This window comes from Loxodonta africana, chromosome 2 (assembly GCF_030014295.1).
Source record: "Loxodonta africana isolate mLoxAfr1 chromosome 2, mLoxAfr1.hap2, whole genome shotgun sequence".
Taxonomy (NCBI): Eukaryota; Metazoa; Chordata; class Mammalia; order Proboscidea; family Elephantidae; genus Loxodonta; species Loxodonta africana.
The window spans coordinates 201,474,089-201,498,918 of NC_087343.1; the positions used below are offsets into that span (position 1 = coordinate 201,474,089).

Below are 24,830 nucleotides of genomic sequence, written 5' to 3' on the forward strand. Positions count from 1 at the left end.
ACAATGAGATACTATCTCACACCAACATCACTGGTAGGAATCAAGAAAACAGATGATAACGAATGTTACAGAAGCTGTGGGGAGACTGGAACTGTTATGCACTGCTGGTGGGAATGCAAAATGGTACAACCATTCTGGAAAATTATACGGTGCTTCCTTAAAAAGCTAGAAATAGAAATACCATATGATCCAGCAATCTTACTCCTAGGAATACATCCTAGAAAAATAAGAGCCGTCACATGAATAGACATATGCATACTGATATTCATTGCAGCATTAGTTACAATAGTAAAAAGATGGAAACAACCTAACTGCTTATCAACAGATGAATGGATAACAAATCTATGGTATATATACACAATGGAATACTACTCAATGATAAAGAACGATGAAGAATCTGGGGAACATCTCACAACATGGATGAATCTGGAGGGCATGAGGCTGAGTAAAATAAGTCAATCACAAAAGGACAAATATTGTATGAGACCACTATTATAAAAACATTTACATACACCAAGAAGCAACCTTTGATGGTTAGAAGGGAAAGCAGGGTAGGGAGGGAAAAACACAGAATAGACAATAGCTAAGTGGTAACTTTGGTGAAGGGTAAGACAGTACACAATACTGGGGAAACCAGCACAACTTGACCAAGGCAAGGTCATGTTAGCTTCGTAGACCATCCACACTCCCTGAGGGACCAAATCACTGGGCTGGGGGCTGCGGATCATGGTCTTGGGGGACCATTCAACTCAACTGGCAGAACATAGTTTATACAGAAAATGTTCTACATCTTACTTTTGGTGCATAGCATCTGGAGTCTTAAAAGCTTGTGAGTGACCATCTAAGATACTCCACTCATCCCACCCCACGTGGAGCAAGGGAGAGTGAAGAAAACCAAGGACATAAGGGAAAGATTAGTCCAAAGGAATAATGAACCACAATTACCACAGCCTCCACTGAGTCCAGCACTAGATGGTGCCCAGCTACCACCACCGACTGCTCGGACAGGGATCACAATAAAGGGTCCTGGACAGAACTGGAGAAAAATGTAGAAAACTCCAATTCACCATGAGTTTGAGTCAACTTGGTGACAACAGGTTTACATGTGTGTACGCACACACACATACACACCTTGTTCTTGTGTGCTGTTGATTCTGGCTCATAGTGACCCTACAGGACAGAGTAGAACTGTCCCATAGGATTTTCAAGGCTGTAATCTTTATAGAAACAGACTGCTACATTTTTCTCCCACAGAAGGGCTGGCAAGTTTGAACTGCTGACCTTTCAGTTAGCAGCCGAGTGCTTAACCACTGTGCCACCAGGGCTCCTTACACACATATGCATATACGTACTGCAGCCCTCATATAGCTCCCTCCTTTCATTTCCCCATCCTCTCCCTGAGACTCAACCTCCTTAAGGTTCAAAATTGTGTACAATGGCAAATGCTGCCCAATAGTCTTGAAGGCTAGAGGGTGGCCAGTGTGATTAGGAGCACTGACCCTGGGTGGAATCAGGCTGCCTGGATATCAATTCTCACATTGCCATTTAATACATGTGTGATCTTGGGCAATTATTCGAGCCTTTCTAAGCCTCAGTTTCTTCATTTGTAAAACGGGAAAATAACTACATCTTCCCTCATGTGGATATTGCAAGGATTAAAAATTATTATAAATGACTTAGCATGGAGCTGGCACATCCTAGGCAATCTATGGCTGCCCTGCTTCACAGCAGAGATCTTATTTCAGTTGGATTCTTTATTCTATTCATTGCTATTAAGTTCTAAACTTTTTTGATAAGGAATTCAGCATAACCACATAATTTGGTTGATAATAAGTCAAGGAGCCTTCAAGATCTTTTGTCATCCAATTAAAAAGTCTAAGGTTACAACCCAGTGGGCCAGAGCCATTAGATTTAATCCCACCAGACATCAGTGGATACAGCTGCCTTAGGCCACCTTAGGCAGAATCAGGTGAATTGTTCTCCTGTGTAATCTCTGTGAGCCATGTAAACACTGAGGTTCCTGTGAAGCAAAGTACTCTCAAAAACACTGAAATCTGTTTTAAATTAAAAAAAAAAAAAAATCTATTTCTCATGCATTACAAAAGTTTGTCCAGTAAGGATTTAAAACTCTGAAATATGAGCCATGTTCTGGACTAATTTTTGGTTACTTTCTAATTTTCAAAATAGTAAGCAAGAAACTATTCAACTTTACACATTGCTTCTATTCACAAAACTGACTTCTTAGTTGGTAGCATCATGCTCATTAAGAAATAGTTGCATTTTGATGCCAATTCTACAAAAATCCACCACACTTTCTGAGCAGCTGTCTTTAAAAGCTTGTGAGCAGCCATCTAAGATACTAATGGGCAAATACCACAGCCTTCACCAGACTGAGTCCGGCACAATAGTTCCTGGCTACCACCACTGACTGTTCTGAGAGGGATCACAATAGAGGGTCCCAGGCAGGGCTGGAGAAACATGTAGAACCAAACTATAACTCAGGAAAAAAAAAAAAATCCAGACTTCCTGGTCTGACAGAGACCGGAGAAACCCCAAGAGTATGGCCCCTGGACTCCCTTTTAACTCAGTACTGAAGTCATTCCTGTGGTTCATCCATCAGCCAAAGATTAGACAGGCCCATAAAACAAAATGAGATTAGAGAGGCTCATAAAACAAAACGAGACTAAATGGGCACAACAACCTAGGGCCAAGGATGAGAAGTGAGGAGGGGATAGGAAAGCTGGCAATGGGGAACCCAAAGTTGAGAAGGGGAGAGTGTTGACATGTCGTGGGGTAAGCAACCAACGTCACAAAACAATGCTACTAATTATTCAAAGAGAAACTAATTTGTTCTGTAAACGCTCATCTAAAACACAGTTAAAAAAAAAAAATTCCTTTACACTGCTAGGTGCAGTTTGCTAAGGAGATGCTCTACCTTGTCAGAAAGAAAAAACCGACTATTAATTTAAAATAAAGAAAAGGAAATGGGATTAAAATCTAAAAATACAGTGGAGTCACTAGGGTTGGCGGCACCCCAGTCTAGTAACTCCTGGTGTCACTCCTCCATGGACTTCCTCGCATACCAGAACATACAGAATCCTTAGTAATGTTTTTTGTACTAATGTTAACTGCAAGTCGTAATTCCCATATATCGCTCCTTCTTTTTCCTTTAAGTTACTACTTCATTCTCAAAATAATCATTGATATAGGTTCACAAATAACTAATTACCACAACATTGTATCTAAAACACCAGAAACTTTGACAAAATCAGCAACTACAAAAACCCTGGCAGCAAGGAAAACAACAGAATGTGGTTGTAGAGCATGCAGACAAACCATGAAACCATGGGTTTCCAAGCATCATTGTAATTCGGTATTAAGGACAGCTCTGCCTAGAGAGCAGAAGGTTCAAAAGTAAATTGTATACATATGTGTGCACACACACACACACATACACACCACTTTCATGATTACAGTCCTACATCTGAGGCTCCCGTGAAATAAAACACTCTTGAAAACACTGAAATTTCTTAAAAAAACAAAACAAAAGTATTTCTCACGCATTACAAAAGTCCGTCCAGTAAGCATTTAAAACTCTGAATTAGGAGCACTGTTCTGGGCTAATTTTTGGTCACTTTCTAATTTTCAAAATAGTAAGCAAGAAGCTATTCAGCTTTACACATAGTTTGTATTCATAAAACTGACTTCTTAGTTGGTAGCATCATGCCCATTAAGAAATAGTTGCATTTTGATGCCAATTTTACAAAAATCCACCAAACTTTCTAAGTAGTGTGTGGGGTCTTAAAAACTTGTGAGTAGCCATCTAAGATATTCCACCGGTCTCACCCCATCTGGCGCAAGGCAGAATGAAGACACAAGGGAAAGATTAGTCCAAAGGACTAATGGACCAGAACTACTGCACTTTTTAAGGTACACGTGTGTGCGTGTGCACACACACACACCACTTTCATGATTACAGTCCTACATCTCCTGATGTACTCCAGCATCTACTGTTAATGAAGAAAAAACTCACCAAGAATGGAAAAAAAAGGGAACAGCTGCCTTTGATTTTTACTAGAATAAGATTAGGTGTGGAAGAACTATACTATTGATCTAGAAAATACTGCAAGAAGGGGAAAAAATGTAGGTATTAAGGAAGATGTCACAGCAATAGAGCCCACCCTGGAGAATAAGGTCAAACATACTCAGCTGAACTCTCTAGGATGTAGAGTTGGTTGATAATCTTAGAAATGTCATTGAAATAATGATTCTCAACAGAAAGATGTAATTAAAAACTTGTGTGGCTATTAAAAATTCTTCAACTCCGTATGCACCTAACATCAGAGCCCCAAATTACATGAAGCAATAAGTGACAAAATTAAAGGGAGGAATAGGCAATTCAACAACAATAGCTGGAGATTTCAATACCCCACTTTCAATAATGGATACAAACACCAGACAGAAGGTAAACAATGAAGGACATCTGAATATTAACCAAATGGAGTCCTTGAACGGTGCAAACAGGTAAGCACTGGACTACCTATCAAACGGCTAGCAGTTCAAACCCACCCAGAGGTACCTTGGAAGTAAGGCCTGGTGATATGCTTCCAAAAGGCCACAACCTTGAAAATCCTATGCAGCAGTTCTACTCTGCACACATAGGATTGCTATGAGTCAGAACTGACTTGATGGTAACTAACAACATTAGCCATTTACACCTAACACACATCTGTAGAACACTTCACCAAAAAACAGCAGATTATACATTCTTCTCAAGTACCCATGGGGACAGAACATACGATAGGTCATAAAACAAATCGTAATTAAGGATTAAAATCGAAGTATGTTTTCTACCACAATAGAGTGAAATTAGAAATTTGTAACAGAAAGAAATTTGGGAAATTCACAGATATGTGGGATTTAAACAACACGCTCCTAAATAACCAATAGGTCAAGGAAGAAATCACAAGGGAAACTAGAAAATACTTTGAGATGAATAAAACCGAAAACACAATAAACCAAAATTTATGGGATGTGTGGGAACAGTGCTTAGAGGGAAATTTACAGCTATAAACGCCCATATTAAAAGACAAGCTCAAATTAAACCCAAAGCAAGAAGGGAGAAAATATTAGAATTAAATGAAACAGAATAGAAAAAAAAAAAGGGAAAAACCAATTAAACCAAAAGTAGGTTCTTTGAAAAGATCAACAAAATTGACAAACCTTTAGACTGACCAGGAAAAAAGAAGACTCGAATTACTAAAATCAGGAATGAAAGAGGGGACATTACTACTGACACTGAAATTTCAAAAAGAGAATATGGAAGAATACTAGTGACAACTGTATGCCAACAAATTAGATAACCTAGATGAGATGAAACACATGAACTACCGAAAACAGACACAAATAGATACAGAAAATCTGAAGAGACCTCCAACAAGTTAAGAGACCGAGCCAAAACAAAATCCAAGGACCAGATGGCTTCACCAGTAAATTTTACCAAACATTTAAAGAATTAACACCAATCCTTAAATGCTTCTAAAAAATGGAAAAGGAAAGGATACTTCCTAACTTATTCTATGAGGACAGAATTACCCTGATAACAAAGCCAGATGAAGACATCACAAGAAAATTTCACCGATAAATACATATGCAAAAGTCCTCAACAAAATGCAAACAAATCAAATTCAGTAATGTAAAAAAAAAAAAAAAATCAATGTTATATACCATAATAATAATAAAGGGCAAAAACCACATGACCATCTCAATAAGTGCAGAGAAAGTATTTCACAAAACCCCACTCTGTTTCATTATATAAACAGTCAACAAACTAGGAACAGAAGGGAACTTCTTCGACATGGTAAAGAGCATGTACAAAAATCCCACAGCGAACATCATACTCAATGGTGAAAGACCGAAAGCTTTCTCCCTAAGATCAGGAAAAAGGCAAGAATGCCTGCTTTCACCACTTCCATTCAACAATGTATTACTGGAAGTTCTAGCCAGGGTAATCAGGCAAGAAACTGAAATACAATGGATCTTGATGGAAAGGAAGAAGTAAAATTATCTCTATATGCACAGACATAATCTTGTACATAGAAAATCCTAAGGAATCCACTAAAAAACCATTAAAGCTAATAAAAGTTCAGCAAGGTTGTAGGGTAAGAGATTGGTATAAAAAAATCAATTGTATTTCTATAATCAGCAATGAACAATCTGAAGACGAAATTAAGAAAACAATTCTATTTACGGTGGCATCAAAAAGAATAAAATGCTTACAAGACTTAGACATTGGAAACTACAAAACATCATTGAGAGAAATTAAATAAATGAAAAGACATCCCATTTTCTAGGGCTGGAAGACAATATTGTTAAGATGGAAAAATTATCCAAGGCAATTTAGACTTCACACAAACTCTACCAAAATCTCACTTTTTTTTTTTTTTTTGCAGCTGTTGACAAGCTGATCTTAAAATTCACATGGAAATGCAAAGGACTCCAAATATCCAAAACAATCTTAAAAAACAACAAAGTTGGGGGGACTCACATTTTCTGATTTCAAAACTTATACAGAGCAACAGTAATCAATATTGTGTGGTACTGGCACAAGGATATACAGATCAATGTAATAAAACTGAAAAGTCCAGAAATAAACTCATACATTATGGTTAACTGATTTTTGACAAGGGTGCCAAGACCATTCAATGGAGGAAAGAATAGTCTTTTCAACAAATGGTGCTGGGAGACTGAATTTCCACAAGCAGAAGGATAAAGTTGAACCCCTGCCTCACACCATATACAGATATTAACTCAAAATGGACTGAAGACCTAAATTTAAGTGCTACGATGATTAAACTGTTAGACATTTTTGTGGCCTTGATTTAGGCAATGGCTTTTTAGATATGACACCTAAGGCACAAGCAACCAAAGAAAAAATAAATTGGACTTCATCAAAATTAAAAAGTCACTTTTCACTCTTCCTGTTGCCTGAGCTATGGACTTTGGGACACAGGATTATAGGAATCTCCAGCCATCACTGATCTACAGATTTTGGACTTGCCAGCCCCCCACAATTGTACTAGTCAAAGTCCTTAAAATCTCTCTCTCTTTATATATAATACACACACCTCACAGGTTCTGTTTCTCCAGAGAACACTAAGACATTAGGGGGGTGTGGGGCAATGGCACAGGTGGGAGTCTCAGGGCAGGGTGAAAGATGGGGAAAGTTACTGCTAATGGGTATGGTGGCTAATAATGGCTATGGGGTTTCTTTTTGGGGTGATAAAAATGTTCTGGAACTAGATACTGGTAAATACCTAAAAACCACTGAAACGTACACTTGGAAGGGTGAATTTTATGGTATGTGAACTATATCTCAACAAAAAACAAAAAATTCTTCAACCCTGTTTCAATTTCAGAATGATATAGTGAACCTCTATTATTAATGGGACTATGGTCTCATCCCTCAGGTATACTGAGGTGGAAGGTTAAGAATTCACTGCTCAAAACATTTTCAAATACTGGTAATCCTTCAAGTACACAACTCAATATAGAACAGTTCAACATTTTACTCATCCATTAAGTAAAAGTATTTCACTACACATGTAAAATTACTCACAACCAACTTTTTAGACTTTGCAGTTTTTAAAAGAATAGTGAGCAAACTAGGTAAAAAAAAATCTAGTACAGATATAATTTATTACTAATCAATGTGTATTTTAAAAAATCTTTCTTGCACTCATCCCTTCATCCCACAAATATTTATTGAGCACTTACTATGTGCAAAGCACTCTACCAGGTACAGAAGATACAGTGTGAAGGACACACTTAAATGTCCCTGATGCCTTGGAGTTGAGTTTCTGGTACTGGGAGACCAGCCATAAGCAAATGGATAAAAAAAGATCAGAGAGTAAATGGCAACTCTGAGGAAAATAAAATAGTTCCCGAGAGGGCACTGTTGCACAGGACATCTCCACTCCTAGGATCCTATTTGGGCACAAAGAGCCAATGTGAAAATATCAATAGAAAGTGTCAGCGTTCCTGTCATGAGCACGTCTGTCTCTGAAACACAAATAAATCTGGGAACATGATCTCCAAATCAGCCCTTGAAACCCAAGTGGATGAATAATACTCAACAGCACAGTATTTTTATTATTTATTTCTTTTAATACAAAGCTTTGGCATTAGCAATTTTATGAAAAAATAAAATGTACTAAAAATAAATGCTTGTATGGCATGATTGGTAAATGATGCACAAAAATAGGTTCTTTTTTCTTTCAAGGCAGTCAGTCAGAAAGCAGTTTTTTTTCATCTTCAAAACCATTCTACCCTACGGAATAAAAAGAAAAAAGAGGTCATGAATTAGTTAAAAGGTAGTTGTCAATGTTTCAAAATAACAGAGAACATGATCTTAACTGGAGAATCAGGTGGCCCAGGGGCTGTCCCCAGCTATTATTCCTCAACCCCTTTTGGGAAGCCAGTTAGCCATTAGCATTTTCCTGAAATCAGCAGTTTCAGATCTGTAGTAAAGTGGCTCAGTGATCTTAATTGTCTTAACACTCCCAAAAGGAATGAAGAAAAAAAAACTATTGTTCTAATAGTATCTTGGTTTTAAAAACACAGGGACAACTATATCTACAATTTACAATTTTTCCTGGTTTAAATACATGTTCTAAACGCTGACTGTCCTGAGATCTGTAGCTGCTGTCTTTGAAATGTGCCTCCTTTTACCCCTCAAATAAGACTCTTGTTACTTATTTTGAAATAAGATTTGAAGAGCACAGACTTCCAGGCTGTCTTTACAGGAGCTCTCCAGATTGGGGGTGGGGGGGGCTGGGTGTGGGGGTGGGGAGTGGGGGAAGGTGTGCGTGTGTTTATTCCTCTCTCTCCCAGGTGCTAAAAAGTACCTGAAGTCTTTTGAAAAGTTTCCTATGCTGCCCTTTTTGTAGGTCCTGACACTACAGATCAACCCTAGCTCCTTGGACCCTAGTTCTCCCTCTAATTATTCCACAGGGCAGTCTGGCTGGTTCTTCATGGTTCCCAAATCATGTGTTTATTAGCTCTGATCTCTTTTCTCTCCGCTCAATTCCAGAACTGTATTTCTAACCTCTTATCTTTGATTATCATACAACAGTCTAGCATCTCTTGACTTTTACCTCCTCCCCGTCACCCTGACACCTCCTCCTCCAATTCCAGCCTAAGCCCTTTTAGGTTTATATTTTTACCTAACTTACCTTCCTGCCTCCCGTCTCTACCACTCCAAAGCAACTTACCAGCCACTAGGTGTTACCTTTCTGCTGAAAAACCTTTCTTTGATTGTTTACCAGAATAAAGTCCAAATTCTGCTACCGCTGCGCCACTGCTGCCACCACCTACAGTAGACATGTCAAAACCACACAACTCCCTAAATGTATTTTACTTTTTCCTTGCTCTGTGCCCTTGATTATGCCCTGCCTGGTTCCTAAGTCACTTCCTTTATGAAGCCTACTTCAACTTGCCTCCCTGGGAAAATCAGCAGTCCTCTCAGGTACAGCACAGAGCATACCATACTCCTCATCTTGCGCTCACTCCCTCACACCCTCCTCACACACTTGCTCAATCACTTCAACAAACACACACCATGAATATATGTACAGCACCAGCAGTGCAGGAGGCCTCCTTCCCCAGAGCTCCAGAAGGGCAAGGCAAGGACTGCTGGCTTCATCTCCCAGAGCCTAGCACCTGGCTCTAGGCCTGAGCCCTGGTGAGGACCGGAGATGTTATCAAAATGAATGAAAGGGAGTTGTTCAACTTTTTTGAAAAGGCTCTGATGTGAAGTATGCTTATAACAACTGCACATAATGCTCTATACTTTATTACTTGTTGTGGTTCATATTTAAGAGAACACATGGTCTTTATAAAATTTCCTCAGAAGAACTGGATATTAGATATTTGTAATGGTGAATCAAGGTTTTCAAACTTCCTTTATTTTGCTGCCATTTTAAGAAATTATAAACAACAAATGCAGCCATAATATGAAAGGTGTTTCTTCCGAAAACTGAAAAACTGACTACTGCCACACGTAGTACAGAAATCTAATCAAAAGCCCCCAGTTGCCTTTAATCTCCCTTTCTTCATCGTGTTTTCAGAAAACAAAAATTTTCTTCCCCAACCACGTTATTTGGAGCCCTCAATTGGCTATCTGGAGCAGAGACAAGGGGTGTAATGGGAAGAGCTGGAGCCAGGAATAAAAAAAAAAAGTGAATTCCAGGTGCCCTTCTCTTATGGCGTCTCTTGGGAGCCACTCAATCCCTCTGAGCCTCAGTTTATGCATTGTGTATATATCTTATACTCAGAGTGAATAAAAGGAGAAATGAATACTAAGAAAAAGAAGAGGATTCACTAGTCACCAATACATCTCAAACCAAGGGTTGAGTTCAAATCTTTGCTGAAGTTGCTATAAGAAATGCAGTCTCAGTAAAATAAAAATAATCGAAGATCGGTGCTAGTGTGGGCAAAACGCATTAGATTAAGAACTATAAATTTAAAATATTTAGATTATTGCTCCTCAAACTGCAGACTGCAACCCAAGAGTGGGTTTAAAAATCAATTTAGGAGTTCATGACTAGCATCAACAATAACGACGGCGATGAAAGTACACATTAGGATGTATCAGAGACTACTGCATGTAGTAAGGGAAATGTTTGTGAAACTTCTGTTTGAGTTACGTATGTAAGTGTACTGGGTCACAGTGTAATATATTTCTTACAGTGGGAGATGGTAAAAAAAAAAAAATTCTGAAAACACTGCTTTTTTAACACGTAAGGGTTCTCACAGAGGCATCAGGAAGAGAACCCAGACCTTCTCTTCAGACTCTGATCTCTCCTAAGGGATCATATGGGACAGACAATTCAATCTGGACCCTCGGAACTGGAACGAATCTGAGAGACTTGCACCTAACATAGGAACTGCCTCTGAAACAGCTCTAATGAGAGATGGCCCAGTAGCTTCTGTCTGAATAAGCAGGTCCTGGCAAGCCCACTAGCTTTCAAAGTATCCTGTGTCATGGAGAGACAATTCTGACTGGTAGAAGTTCTTTCTTACATTAAGTGGAAATCTACCTCTCTGTAGCTGTCTTCAGAACTCCAGAGTAAGTATCACTCTTCTGTATTCACGGGTTAGTCAACATGGGGCTATTATTAAATGAGACAACACGGGTAAAGAGTCCAGTACAGTAGCAGCCTCTTTGTCGGCACTCAATAAATAGTAGTTATTCTTATCTCTGGAGTTCTTGGGAGGTGCAAACAGCCGCTGCTAACTGAAAGACTGGAGCCTTGGGTTCACCCACAGGTGTCTCGGAAGAAAGTCCTGGTGAAAAATCAGCCATTGAAAATCCTATGGAGTACAGTTCTATGCTGACACACATGGAGTTGCCAGGAGTCAGAAGTGACTTGATGGCAGCTGGTATTCTTATCTCTGGGAGTCTTTCAAATACCTGGAGGCATCTTTCATATAACCCACGTTTCCTCTTTTCTAAGCTAAGCACTCCCAGGACATCAAATGATTAAATTTTCAGACCCATTATACTGAGACATGCTCATCTGTCAATGTTCTTAATAAATGCCCTGAGCAGAAACACTCAGTACAGAGTACAATGAAAGTTACCAATTTTTTTTCTCCGGTCTATATGTTTCTGCTAATACACGTAAGAGGAAAACAGCTCAAAGGGACTACCGGCGAGGACAACCAAAGCCCGTTGTTGGCTGCAGTGCTAGGTTTTCTTGATAGTGGCTTTATGCTGAAGGATTTTACATTTGTTCCCTACTTCATCATGTTTACCATACCTGACTCATTTTCTCCTGCCAAGATTGTTTTGAATCTTGAATGTCTGAGCTACACTCCTCAGGGTATCACAGAATATGATTTCTATGAATCTAATGTAGGAGTTGGAAAAAGGCTTTAGAGGAGGATACCCGGTGGAGCCTCTCAGTGAATTAAAAACTCTGCTAAATTATCTATATATCTTGAAATTTGTTCCCCCAAATAAAAATTAAAAAGCAATTTGTTTCTCAAACAACATTTACTTTTCTTATACTGAGATAAAAACAGATTGACAAAAATATAATCTGGTAAGTGTTGGGCTCTTGCAAGGTTTATCTGAATAATGAAGAAGAGCAAAAACTTCCTTTGAGAACTGAAGTTCCATAATTTTGCTTAACTAGGTACTAAGAAAAGGAGGTATGAAAAGCTAATACATAAATATATTTACTTGAATTTATTTGCCTCTTTGTCTATCATCCTGTTTATATTTGCAAAGTCTCAAAATTCACCAGGTATGTTTGAGGTGTTAAAAAATTTAAGCACAACTGGAGTTGAGTACTTAAATAGTACTTCATGGTAACAGGAGGGGAGCGACCCAAATATGTGAAATTTTGATAGACTTGTGATGTAGGACAACGGAGTCAAGCCCTTGATAAATGTGCAAAGCATGGTAAGAATCGGGCAGAGTGCCTTCGTCCCCAGCTAGAGCCTCTCCCTGGGCAGCCATTACTCCATCCACTGCAAGAGGAAGGCCGGATCCACCATGGTTCCACATGCCTGTCCTGACATCTGGCCTCTACTGCTTTATCTTGCCCACAGGGTGTAATGAGCAACTAGAATGGGTGAAGGTCTTGCTGAAATAGCAATACACAAGATCAGTGTCTAGTAACATTGACAGAAAAGTAAACTAGAATAGGTATACACACAGAGGTGATGCTCACTATCAATTTTCAGACAAGTCACTAAAAAGCCAAAAGATGGGATCTATTTATATATAAGACTATCTTACAAGAGGATGGTTATCTATAAAATAAAAACAGCAATTAAAATGGGAAAAAAAAAAAAAAAGGATCTCATTTTGGCTGTAAGTTTCTTGGCAGACAAAGGCAAAAAAGAGAAATAAGGCAAGTTTCACGGAATTCATTAAGGAAGTAAAGATTATAAATTAAAGTCATGTAGGAATTTTTTATCAACATCTCTAAGAGACCTTAAGAATGGTTATTAGCTTTTCTTTTCTCTCCCACAAGAAAAACAGTCTTCTAAAAAGTTAACTAACTCATACTTATTGTAAAAAACAAGATGTAAAAGCACAAGTATGAGAAAAACATCGCCCAAAATTTCACTAGCTTTAGATAATCACCATTAATATTTTTGTCTTTTTTTAAAATTGAACTTTAGATGAAGGTTTATAGAACTAGTTTCTCATCAAACAGTTAGTACACACATTGTTGTATGATAACTGGTGAACAATCCCCAACATGTCAACACTCTCCTTTCTCAACCCTGGATTCCCTGTTACCAGCTTTCCTGTTCCCTCCTACTTTCCAGTCCCTGCCCCAGGGCTGCTGTGCCCCTTTAGTCTTGTTTTGTTCCATGGGCCTGTTCAATCTTTGGCTGAAGGCTAAACCTCAGGAGTGGCCTCATTACTGAGCTGAAAGGGTGTTCAGGGGCCATACTCTCAGGGTTTCTCCAATCTCTGTCAGCCCAGGAAGTCGCATCTTTCTTTTTGAATTAGAATTTTGTTCTATATTATTCTTCAGCTCTGTCCAGAACCCTCTACTGTGATCCCCGTCGGACCAGTCAGTGGTGGTAGACGGGCACCATCTTGTTGTACTGCATTCAGTCTGGTGTAGGGCTGTGGTAGGTGTGGTCCATTAGTTCTTTGGACTAATCTTCCCCTTGTGTCTTTAGTTTTCTTCATTTGACCTTGCTCCTGAAGGGGTGAGACCAGTGGTGTATCCTAGATGGCCGCTCAGAGGCTTTTAAGACCCCAGACGCTACTCACCAAAGTAGAATGTAGAACATTTTCTTCCTAAGCTCTGTTATGCCCGTTGAGCTAGATGTTCCCTGAGACCACGGTCCCCACAGCCCTCAGCCCAGCAGTTCAGTCCCTCAGGGAGTTTGGATGTGTCTATGGTGCTACCATGCCCTGCTTTGTACCGGCTATGCTGGCTTCTCCAGTATTGTGTACTGTCTTACCCTTCACCAGAGTTACCTATTGTTTTTCCATCCCCACTCCTCCTCACCCTCGTAACCATCAAAGATTGTTTCTTTTTGTACGTAAACCTTTTCATGAGTTTTTATAGTAGTGGTCTCATACAATATTTGCCCTTTTGTGATTTACGTATTTCACTCAGCATAATGTTCTCCAGATAGATCCATGTTATGTTATGTGATGCTTCACAGATTCATCATTGTTCTTTAGCGTTTCGTAACACTCCACTGTGTGTATGTACCACAGTTTATTCATCTGTTGATGAGCATCTAGGTTGTTTCCACCTTTTTGATATTGTGAACAATGCTACATTGAACATGGGTGTACATATATCTATTCGTGTAATGACTTTTATTTCCCTAGGATATACTCCTATGAGTAGGACTGCTGGATCATATGGTATTTCTGTTTCTAGCTTTCTAAGGAAGTACCATATCATTTTCCAAAATGGTTGTATCATTTTGTATTCCCACCAGCAGTGCATAAAAGTTCCAATCTCCCTGCAGTCTCTCCGACATTTGTTATTTTCTGTTTTACCCATTCGTGCCAGTAATGCTGGGACGAGATGGTATCTCATTGTGGTTTTGATGTGCATTTCTCTGATGGCTAGAGATCGTGAGCATTTATTTCCTCATGTGTCTGTTGGCCACTCGAATGTCTTCTTTGGTCAAGTGTCTGTTCATATCCTCTGCCTGTATTTTAATTGGATTATTTGTCTTTTTGTTGTAGAGGTATTGGATTTTCTTGTAGATTTTAGAGATTAGACCTTTGTCTGGTTTGTAATAGCCAAAAATTTTTTCCCAGTCTGCACGTTCTTTTTTTACTCTTTTGGTGAAGTCTTCTGATGACCCGAAGTGTTTAATTTTTAGAAGACTCCAGTTATGTAGCTTATCATCTGGAGCTTGTGTGCCATTAGTTGTAATTTGTATCCTGCTAATGCTGTGTATTAAGGCCTCTAGCGTTCATCCTATTTTTTCTTCTATGAATTCCATGGTTTTTGGCCTTATATTTAGGTCTTTGATTCATTTTGGGTTAGTTTTTGTATATGGTGTGAGGTATGGGTCCTGTTTGATTTTTTTTTTTTTTTTTTTGCAGATGGACATCCAGTTTTGCCAGTACCATTTGTTAAAAAGACTGTCTTTTCTCCATTTAATAGGCTTTGGGCCCTTGTCAAAGATCAGGTGACCACAGGTAGATGTATTTACATCTGGGTTCTCAATTCTGTTCCACCGGTCAATGTATCTGTTGTTGTACCAGTACCAGGCTGTTTTGACTGCCGTAGCTGTATAGTAGGTTCAGAGATCAGATAGTGCGAGTCCTCCTACTTTATTCTTCTTCTTCAGTAGCGCTTTACTTATCCAGAGCCTCTTCCCCTTCCATAAAAAGTTCATAAGTTTTCCCACCTCTTTAAAGAATGCTGTTGGTATTTTGATTGGTACTGCATTGTATTTTATAAATTGCTTTGGGACGAATTGTCATTTTCACAATGCTGAGTCTACCTATCCATGAGCATGGTATGTTTTCCACGCTCCATGTTTTTGGTTTCTTGCAATAGTGTTTTGTAGTTTTCTTTGTATAGGTCTTTTACATCCCTGGTTAGATTTATTCCCAAGTATTTTATTTTTTTATTTTATTTTTTTTAGGGGCTATTATAAATGGTATTTTCCTGATTTCCTTTTCAAAATTCTTTTTATTGGTGTATAGGAATCCAACTGATTTTTGTATGTGGATCTTACAGCCTGCTACTCTGCTGAGTCGTTCTATTAGTTCCAGTAGTTTTCTTGTGGAGACTTTTGGGTTTTCTATGTATGGTATCATATCATCTGCAAAGAGGGACAGTTTAACTTCTTACCAATTTGGATGCCCTCTATTTCTGTTTCTTGCCTTATTGCTCCAGCTAAGACTTCCAACACACTGTTAAGTAGGAATGGTGATAAAAGGCATTTCTCTCTTGTTCCTATTCTCAAGGGGAATGTTTTCGGCCTCTCTCCATTGAGAATGATGTTGGCTGTTGGTTTTGCATAGATGCCCTTTAGTATGTTGAGAAATTTCCCTTCTATATCTATTTTATTGACACTTTTTTTTTTAAATCAGGAATGGGTGTTGGACTTTGCTGAATGCCTTTTCTGCGTCAATTTAAATGATCATGTGATTCTTTTCTTTCTTTTTATTTACGTGGTGGATTACACTGATTTTCTAATGTTGAACCACTGCTGCATACCTGGTATGAATCCTACTTGGTCATGGTGTGTTATTTTTTTTTTTTGATATGATGCTGAATTCTATTGGCTAGAATTTTGTTGAGAAGTTTTGCATCTACATTCATGAGAGATATTGGTCTGGAATTTTCTTTTTTTGTGGTGTCTTTGTCTAGTTTTGGTATCAGGGTTATGCTGGCTTCACAGAATGAATTCTGAAGTATTGTTTCCTTTTCTATGTTCTGAAATAGCCTGAGTAGTGCTGGTATAAGCTCTTCTCTGAATGTTTCGTAGAATTCTCCAGTGAAGCCATTTGGGCCAGGGCTTTGTTTGGTTGGGGTTTTTTTTTTTAATTACTTTTTCAATCTCTTCCCTTGTTATGGGTCTCTTCAGGTTTTCATCGTCATTTTATGTTAATTTAGGTAGGTAGTGTGTCTCTAGAAATTTGTCCATTTCCTCTAGGTTCTCAAATTTGTTGGAGTAGAGTTTTTCATAATACTGTGTTATGATCCTTTTTATTTCAGTTGGGTCTGTTGTAATGTCCCCCATTTCATTCCTTATTTGGGTTATTTGCATTCTCTCCTGTTTTTTTGTCAATTTGGCCACGTTTGTCGATTTTGTTGATCCTTTCAAAGAACCAACTTTTGGTTTTGTTGATCCTTTCTATTGTTTTTCTATTCTCTATTTCATTTACTTCTGCTCTGATCTTTATTATTTCCTTTCTTCAGGTGGCTGTGGGATTCTTTTGCTGTTCTCTTTCTGTTCAAGTTGTATAACTAGTGCTATAAACTGACCTCTGAGGACTGCCTTTGCTGTGTCCCAAAGGTTTTGGTATGATGAGTTTCCTTCTTGTTTGATTCTAGGAAGCTTTTGATTCCATCTTTGATTTCTTTTATTAGCCAGTGGTTTTTAAGCAGGGTGTTATTCAGTTTCCATGTAATTGATTTTTTGTTTCCTTACTCTTCCTTTGATGGCATCCTGGCCAGAGAAGATACTTTGTATTATCTCAGTGTCTTGGATTTTTTTGAGGTTTGCTCTGTGGCCTAAGATGTGGTCTCTTCTGGAGAATGTCTCAAGTGCCTTGGAAAAGAATGTGTACTTTGCAGCTGTTGGGTGGAGTGTTCTATATATGTCTACGAGGTCAAGTTGGCTGACAGCACTCTTTAGTTCTTCCGCATCTTTGAATTTCTTTCTTAGATGTTCTGTTCTTTACTGAGTGGTGTGTCGAAGTCTCCTGCTATTATTGTGAAAACTGTCAATTTCTGTTTTCAGTGCTGTTAGTTTGTCTTATGTATTTTGGAGCCTTGTCATTGAGTGCACAGGTGTTTATTATGCTTATGTCTTCATGATGGATCATCCCTTTAATCATTATATTGTGCCCTTGTTTGTCTTTTATGGTGGATTTTGTTTTAAAATCTATGTTATCTGAGATTAGTATTGCTACTCCTGCTCTTTTTTGGTAGTTATTTGCTTGATGTATTTACATCCTTTGATTTTTAATACATTTACGTCTTTGTTTCTAAGGTGTGTCTCTTGTAGACAGCATATTGATGGATCCTGTTTTTTCTATCCATTCTGTCACTCTGCATCTCTTTATGGGTGCACTTAGGTCATTTACATTCAGTTTAATTATTAATAGATGTGAGTTTATTGCAGTCATTTTGTAGTGCCTTTTTTTTGTGGTGCTAACATTTTCTTTGTTTCCTCTTACTGTCCTGTGCTGAGTTCCTTTTGTTTGTGGATTTCTTTTGTTTTTGTACATTTTGTTTTTATTGAGACTTTATGTTTTTCTTCTTTATTTTGATTAGTTTTGTTGACTTTCTTTGTGGTTACCTTGAAATTTATCCTTATCTTCCTAGGTTTGAACCAGTCTATTATTACTTGGTATCGCCTTGCCTTCCTCTCCATTAGAAAGTTCTATACTATACCATTTATTCCCTCTTTTATTGTTCTCACATTGTTGTCAATTACAGATTAACTCGTCTGGTTCCCTGTTGTAGCTGTTTTGGTTTTGGACAGTCTTTCGGAGTTCATTTCCTAAATTGTTATCTGGCTGGTACAATCTTGCCTCCTAGATTCAGGCTGTGGTCTGATGATGTCTGTTCTCAGACCAAAGGACTCCCTTTAATAATTCTTGTAGGTCTGGTTTGGTTTTTACATATTCCCTTAACTTCTGTTTATCTGGAAATGTGCTAATTTCACCATCATACTTGATCGAAAGTTTTGCAGGGTATATTATTCTTGGTTGGCAATTTTTTTTCCTTCAAGGTTTTATATGTCATCCCATTGCCTTCTTCCCTGCGTGGTTGTTGCCGAATAATCAGAGCTTAGTCTTATTATTTCTTCTCTCTATGTGACTTTTTGTTTTTCTCGATCTGCTCTCAGGAGTTTTTCTCTGTCTTTGGTTTTAGTGAGTGTGATTATGATATCCCTTGGTGTTTTTCTTTTGGGGTCTATCCTATATGGGGTTCGCTGAGCTTCCTGGATAGCCAGCTTTTCATCATTCATGATATTAAGGAAGTTTTCTATTAGCAATGCTTCAATGATCTCTGTGTTTTCCATTTTCTCTCCCTGTTCTGGAACTCTGATCACTTGAAATTTTTGCTCTTGATTGTATTCCACATTATTTTCAGGGTTTCTTCATTTTTCTTTGTTCTTTTTTCTGATTTTTCCTCAGAGTTGTATCCAAGTGTTTGTCTTCAATTTCGCTGATTCTGTTTTCCACCATTTTAGACCTGCTCCTCAGCCCTTCTATGACACTGACCATTTTTGAAATCTTGTTATCTTTTGGATTTCTAACTGTTGTTTTGTATGATTTCTAGTTGTGAGTTTATTTTGGCATTTTGTTCCTGTATTACTTTCCTGAATTGTTCCATCTTTTTGTCTGTATTTTCCACGAATTTGTCTGCCTTTTCCATAAATTTGTCTATTTTTTCCTCATTTTTGCCTGCTTCTTGCTTCAACTCTTGGATTGCTCTGAATACTAGAGATTTGAATTCCCTGTCAGGTAGTTCTACTGCCTATTCTTCTACTGGAAAGTCATCTGGTTTTTTATTTTGGAAGCCTACTGGAACCATCCTGTCCTGTTTTTTTTTTTTTAATATGTTTTGATATTGTCTGCTGTTCTCGGGACATTCAATAGTTATTTTCTTCATTTCTTGATTGTAGATTTGTTTGTTTTGTCCTGCTTTTTGTTTTATTTGGTTATGTCTGAGCAGGCGGGCTGTATGTTCTTTGTTGTTTGCAGTCACAATACTTTTCACCTCCTGGTCCAATGGGCAGGGTCAGTCCTTCAGCTATGGTGCAGCAGGGCAGGTCCAGCTAAGGGGAGGGGCTGGGATGGGTTGTTTGTGACACGGATTAGGGCCAACAGGCCAGGCCAGGTATCAGTGCTGGGCAGGTTCCCACAGGCGATGCCTGTGCTGCTCGGGGGTATAATGTTCAGTGCACAGTGCAGGTAGGCAGGAAAGAGGGGGGAGGTTGTGATGGGTGGAGCTAAGAGGGGTACGGGAAAGCGGAGGGAGAAAAATGAGCTAAAAGCAAAGAAAGAAAGAAAAAGGGTGCTAAGGGAGCCTGCCGTTGGAGTGGAAACGAAACTGAGAAATGGAAAAAAGAAAAAGGGAAAAAGAAAGAAATGAAATAACTAGACAAAAATCTGGAAAAGAAAAAAAGAAAAGCCCCCAGGAGTCCTGGAGTCCCACCAGCGGGGCTGCTAAGACCGGGGAAGTAGCTCCCAGGCTGCACAGTATAGCCTGGCTAGACAGGGTATAGATGTCACACAGTACCAGGTATTCAGGAGACAGGAAAAGAAGATGAGTGTAGACAGACGAGAACTGAGAAATAAGGAAAGACAGAAAGGGAAAAAGAGAGAGAAAAGAAAGCAATGCCCCCAGGGATCCCACCCACAAGGCTGCGCAGATTGGGGTATGGCTCTTAAGTCGTGCAGCAGAACCCAGGTAGAAGGGGCTCCCACCCTTCAAAAAGAAAAAGAAAACAAACAAACAAAACAGAACAAAGCAAAACAAGGTGGAAAAAAATCCCCAGGGATCCCATCAGCGTGGTGTCACGGGCCGGGGGAGTGGTTCCCCAGTAGAGTGTGGCTTCACAGCCTTTCAAGAAGCAGCAAAGATGTCACACGGAGCCAGATGTTCCAGAGAAAGGAGGGGGAGGTGGTAGGAGGCACAGAAGAAACCAAAAGAGACAGAAAGAACCAACACCAGCTCAAGAGCCCTGCCAGTGTGGGCAGGGCGAATCCAAGCAGCCTGAGGATAAAGCAGTTGTCTCGAGGCCAAGAGACTGCAGCTGGTAGGAAGCAGAGGAGGCCAAAGTGGGGAGGAAAAAGAGGGGGGCTAGCAAAGCATGTATCGCTCATTACCAGGTGCTCTGTCTCCTGCTGGGAACCTCTTGAAGCTGCTTTCCTGTTCTCCCTGTCCGCCCATCTCCGACATGGGTGGGGTGAATCCAAGTGGCACGGACACTGCACTTCCTGGGGGGCCAAGCCACCGCAGACAGCCAGCAAGCTTGAAGGCAGAGCAACAGGGAGAGAAGGGCGGGGGGGTGGTGGGAAAGGGTGTATCGCTGGTTACCGGGTACTCTGTCTCCTGCGGGGAATTCCCCGAAGCTGCATTCCCATGCTCTATCTGCTGATCCCCAGTGGAAGTCCAAGATGGCGGATTCGTGCTGCATTAGCAATGGGGCCCTCCACATGTTATCTCTCCTTGTTCACTGTCCTCTGTTAGTTTCTTATTCCATTTGGTGCTTGGCTGAGTTCTCTCTTCATTTGACACTTCAGGGTCCAGGAATGATGTTTGTCTTACTTAGTTTTTTGGATCTTTGCTGTAGAGGGACAGTGGTGCTTCTGTCTATGGTGCTATGTTGGCTGGAAGTCACCATTAATATTTTGGTGACCATTCTTTCATTCACTTACATGCACGTAGGCACACACATGCATGCATGTGTGCACACACACGCATGCATGTGTGCACACACACACACACGCTCTGACTAATTTCTCTCTCACGAATATCGTCCTTCATAGTGGTTTTGAGTGAAGGCACGGAAACAATATTCAAACGAGCAATTCCAGTACCACTCTTCTACAAAGGCTGATGGCAGAAGGGTTGGCCTAAGACATAGATCTAAGACCCATGACTTAGATTCCAAGTCATGAATGCATTTATGCATGGAACTGAAATATTATGGCCCAGGTATTCTGATGTCTAAAAGCTAACATGTCTAATGAGCATTCTCTAGAATCTCAAGTATGAGTTGAGCACTTGGCAGATTCTGAGCAGCAGTCAGGTTACCAATGAATTACTTGATAATCCTCTAAAAGTGCCCAGAATGCTGCTATTTGCTGTTATTGGTGATCATTCATTTAAGAAATTTTTAAGAAGTCAGCTTATGTTATCTAGTCTGATGGGTCAGTATGGGAGTAAGCAAAAGGGGCAGTTGCAGGTAAATATTTCCCTCCAAATTGAGGTGTGAATCACAGGTACTTGCAGAGCTCCTATGTTTCTGTATCCTATTTTATGGAAGAAATTGAATTCATTTACCAATGATAAAGGCAGATGGCCATGTTACCCACAGAACTTTGATAGAATCCCAGCGGAATTGCTTTGGTTAACATTTATTGAGCACTCATTACGTACCAGGCACTGTGCTAAAGCATTTTACACGCTAATTATCACAACAACCCTATGAAGTAGTCCTACAATTATCCCTGTCTTATAGATGAGTAAAACGAGCTTCAAATAAATATAACTCAGGTCTCATAACTAAAAAAAGGAGTTGGGGTTATACCGAGGTCAGTCTGACTCTAGAGTCTGAGCAATGAACATTTACCTGCTGGGTGAGGCCTAGACTACTCACTTATCTGAACTGGCCATGACATCCTCCCAATCTGTAATGGATCTGGGATGCCAAAGGGCATTTCTTACAAGTATCAAGCCAATGTCATTGGAAGTGACCTGTTGTTTCTTGCCCTTTGTTTCTCAACTGGACAATGGGCAACCAGTTAAATTAATTGCACAAGGTTGTTTGGCCATGATTAATCAATTAAAGTACCAGGACATAACTGAATATGGACAGCCTATGAATTCCATCTGTACCAATTTAGGTTCAGTTGTGGGCAGTGTCCCAGGGTTGCTTTCATCTCTAATTAGTTTCCATAAATACTGGTAAAAGAAAGGACTGAATAATAATCTACAGTAAATGCCCTATATTTAAGATAAAACAATGAAAAAGTCCTTTCTGTATTTGATCCCTGTGAAAATTACTTTTGGAAAATCATTAGATTAAAAGGGACCTCAACAGGCATCTAGTTCAATTTTCCAACCTCCAAAAGCATCTAACCTATAGCAGCCCGACAACTTACATCCAGCTTCTGCAACCCCAGGCCTGAGCACTCCCCATTCCCAAGGCAATCCATCCCACTGTTCAGTGGCCTAATTGCCTGATGTTCCTCCTTTTAGGGAGGCAACATTTGCCTGTAATCCTGCAACTCTACCCTCTTGTCCTCATTTTGTCCTTTGGAGATACAGTCTATACTTATTTTCTCATTCCCCTGATAGTCTTCCTAATATTTGGCAATAGTAGGTCTTCCTTATTGTTTCTCTCCAGCAGGCTAAAACCCAAGTCACTATTTCTTGAATGTGGGCTAAGGTGCTAGTGTTCCACCCAAAGCTCCACGTGTCAGACTCCAGGTAAGGTCTGATGAGCGCACAGTAGAGTGGGGCCATCCTTTCAACGACTAGGACACTGACACTCTTGACATCATAAAGACTGTACTGGTTCCCTTGGCATTTGTATTACGCTGCTGATTCATAAGCTTGTGGCTAATAATAGCCCCTATATCTTTTCTCAAGTGAGCTGTGGTTGAGCAAGGTGAACTCCCAACCTGTGCTACTAACTGAAAACATATGTCAATAAAATAAATTATTTTGCTAGATATGATCCCGTTAGGATCAGCTTGAAACTGGTGGGAAGCCAACTCTTACCACCTTTACGAAAAATACATTTTTTGGGGATCATTTGGCACATGCAATCCAAAGAACAAACTAAACAATTTGTTACTTACTCATTAGCATTCAAGCTAGCTGTGGCTCTGATGATCATGTAGCAGAGTGTGAGAGCACTGAGGAGGCCAAAACTGGCAATAATAAACCATTCTTCTGTTGACAAAGGAAAGGGAGGAAATCATTCTGGGGAGAAGGCTTATGTCAAATCGACGTCAACATTTCCCTCAAATGCAACGAAGCAGACGTCAACGGAGGTGAGAGCCAAGACTGGCCCAAGGAAGAGAAGCAGAAGGAGATTTGCCAGAGAGCTACTAGTTGGAGAAGGTTAGTGGAAGTAGTAGTGAAAGCTGTAAAGGAGAAAGGATAGCATGGCCCAACCATTTCTTCCTGTTAAGGTCCTCAGGTATGTAAGGAGTGCGGCCACTAGAGTGCAGAGTCAAAATATGTATATGAAATTGTACATGGACTTTTTTTTTATTCTTAATTTAAATGGCAGTAAACTAGCCATACTTATAACATTATTTCCTTCTTCATGCTGTCACTTCTGCATGGTTGTAGCACTCATTCTAAAATAAAGGCTAGGAAATACAAAGGAGTGGTTCTCACAGGTCTTGTGGGTGTTCCAAGCAGTCGCAAGCTGACCTTCCATGGTATTCATGTCTACATTCTTTTCTCTTACACAACCAAAACCAAACCCACTGCTGTCGAGTCCATTCCCACTCATAGCGACCCTACAGGACAGAGTAGGACTGCCCCGTAGGGTTTCCAAGGAGCACCTGGTAGATTTGAACTGCCAACCTTTTGGTTAGCAGCCGAACTCTTCTCTTATGCATACATTTACTTATAATATTTACATAAAAAGGACTTCTTACTGATGTCTCATAAAAAGAGGGACTTCCCTTCACGCTCACATTGCTGAGAAGCAGCACTCAAGCAGAAGCAGGAAGGATAGGTGATTTATGACGCAACCTGACCCACCAAAGAGCTAAAAACTTCTGATGCACAGCATTCTAAGGGTTTTTCTCTAGTCTTTCTCTCTAGATCTAGGAAGTCGTTAGTATTTCCCCTTAACTTTCAAAAGCCTGTATTGTCAAGGTAACATGCCAAAAACAGTATTTATTAAGAATCTCAAAATAACTTGAGAACCAATCTGACTCCCTAAAAAGTCTTAATTATAAAATATTTCCTAGAGCATACACTAACTAGGAGTGGATTAAAAAAGTGCTACAGGGTAAAATTCCCTATATATCTGCATAAAACAGAGGGAAGAAATATTTATACTTGGCATGCCAACTGTTTATACGTAAAAGCTGTGCTTAACATTTAATCTGTATTCCACGAACCCTAAAGTTATGTGCAAAATTGTGTGTGCACAGGCATTCTTCTACAGTAAGGTTACTGTACTTTTAGTAGTTTTTAAAGATGATGACCTTCAGAAGGTTAAGAAGAACTGCCTAAGGGATTTCAGGATGTTGAGTTTGTTCTATAGCATTTTTCTGCCCACCTTGGTTTGTATTATTAAAATGCTTAGCAAAGCTTTTCCTTTTAAAAGATAACAGTGAAGGTTCTGTTTCTTGAATTACGAACTCATCAGGAGAG

At 39.5% G+C, this 24,830-nt stretch overlaps 1 protein-coding gene across 2 annotated transcripts in view; it reads right to left on the reverse strand.

Annotated features, from left to right (window-relative positions):
- Positions 1-8,145: 8,145 nt before the first annotated feature.
- Positions 8,146-24,830, reverse strand: part of RNF130 (ring finger protein 130) — a 188,710-nt gene continuing 172,025 nt past the window's right edge. Inside the window, exons 8-9 of one of the 2 annotated variants that reach the window (XM_010593269.3) lie at positions 23,291-23,384; positions 8,146-8,329 (exon numbers count right to left, since the gene is read on the reverse strand). In XM_010593269.3, coding sequence (XP_010591571.2) covers positions 8,314-8,329; positions 23,291-23,384 — 110 coding nt within the window. In that variant the 3' untranslated portion in view covers positions 8,146-8,313. The remainder of the gene's footprint in view (positions 8,330-23,290; positions 23,385-24,830) is intronic. The other variant, XM_064279284.1, reaches the window with a different exon arrangement.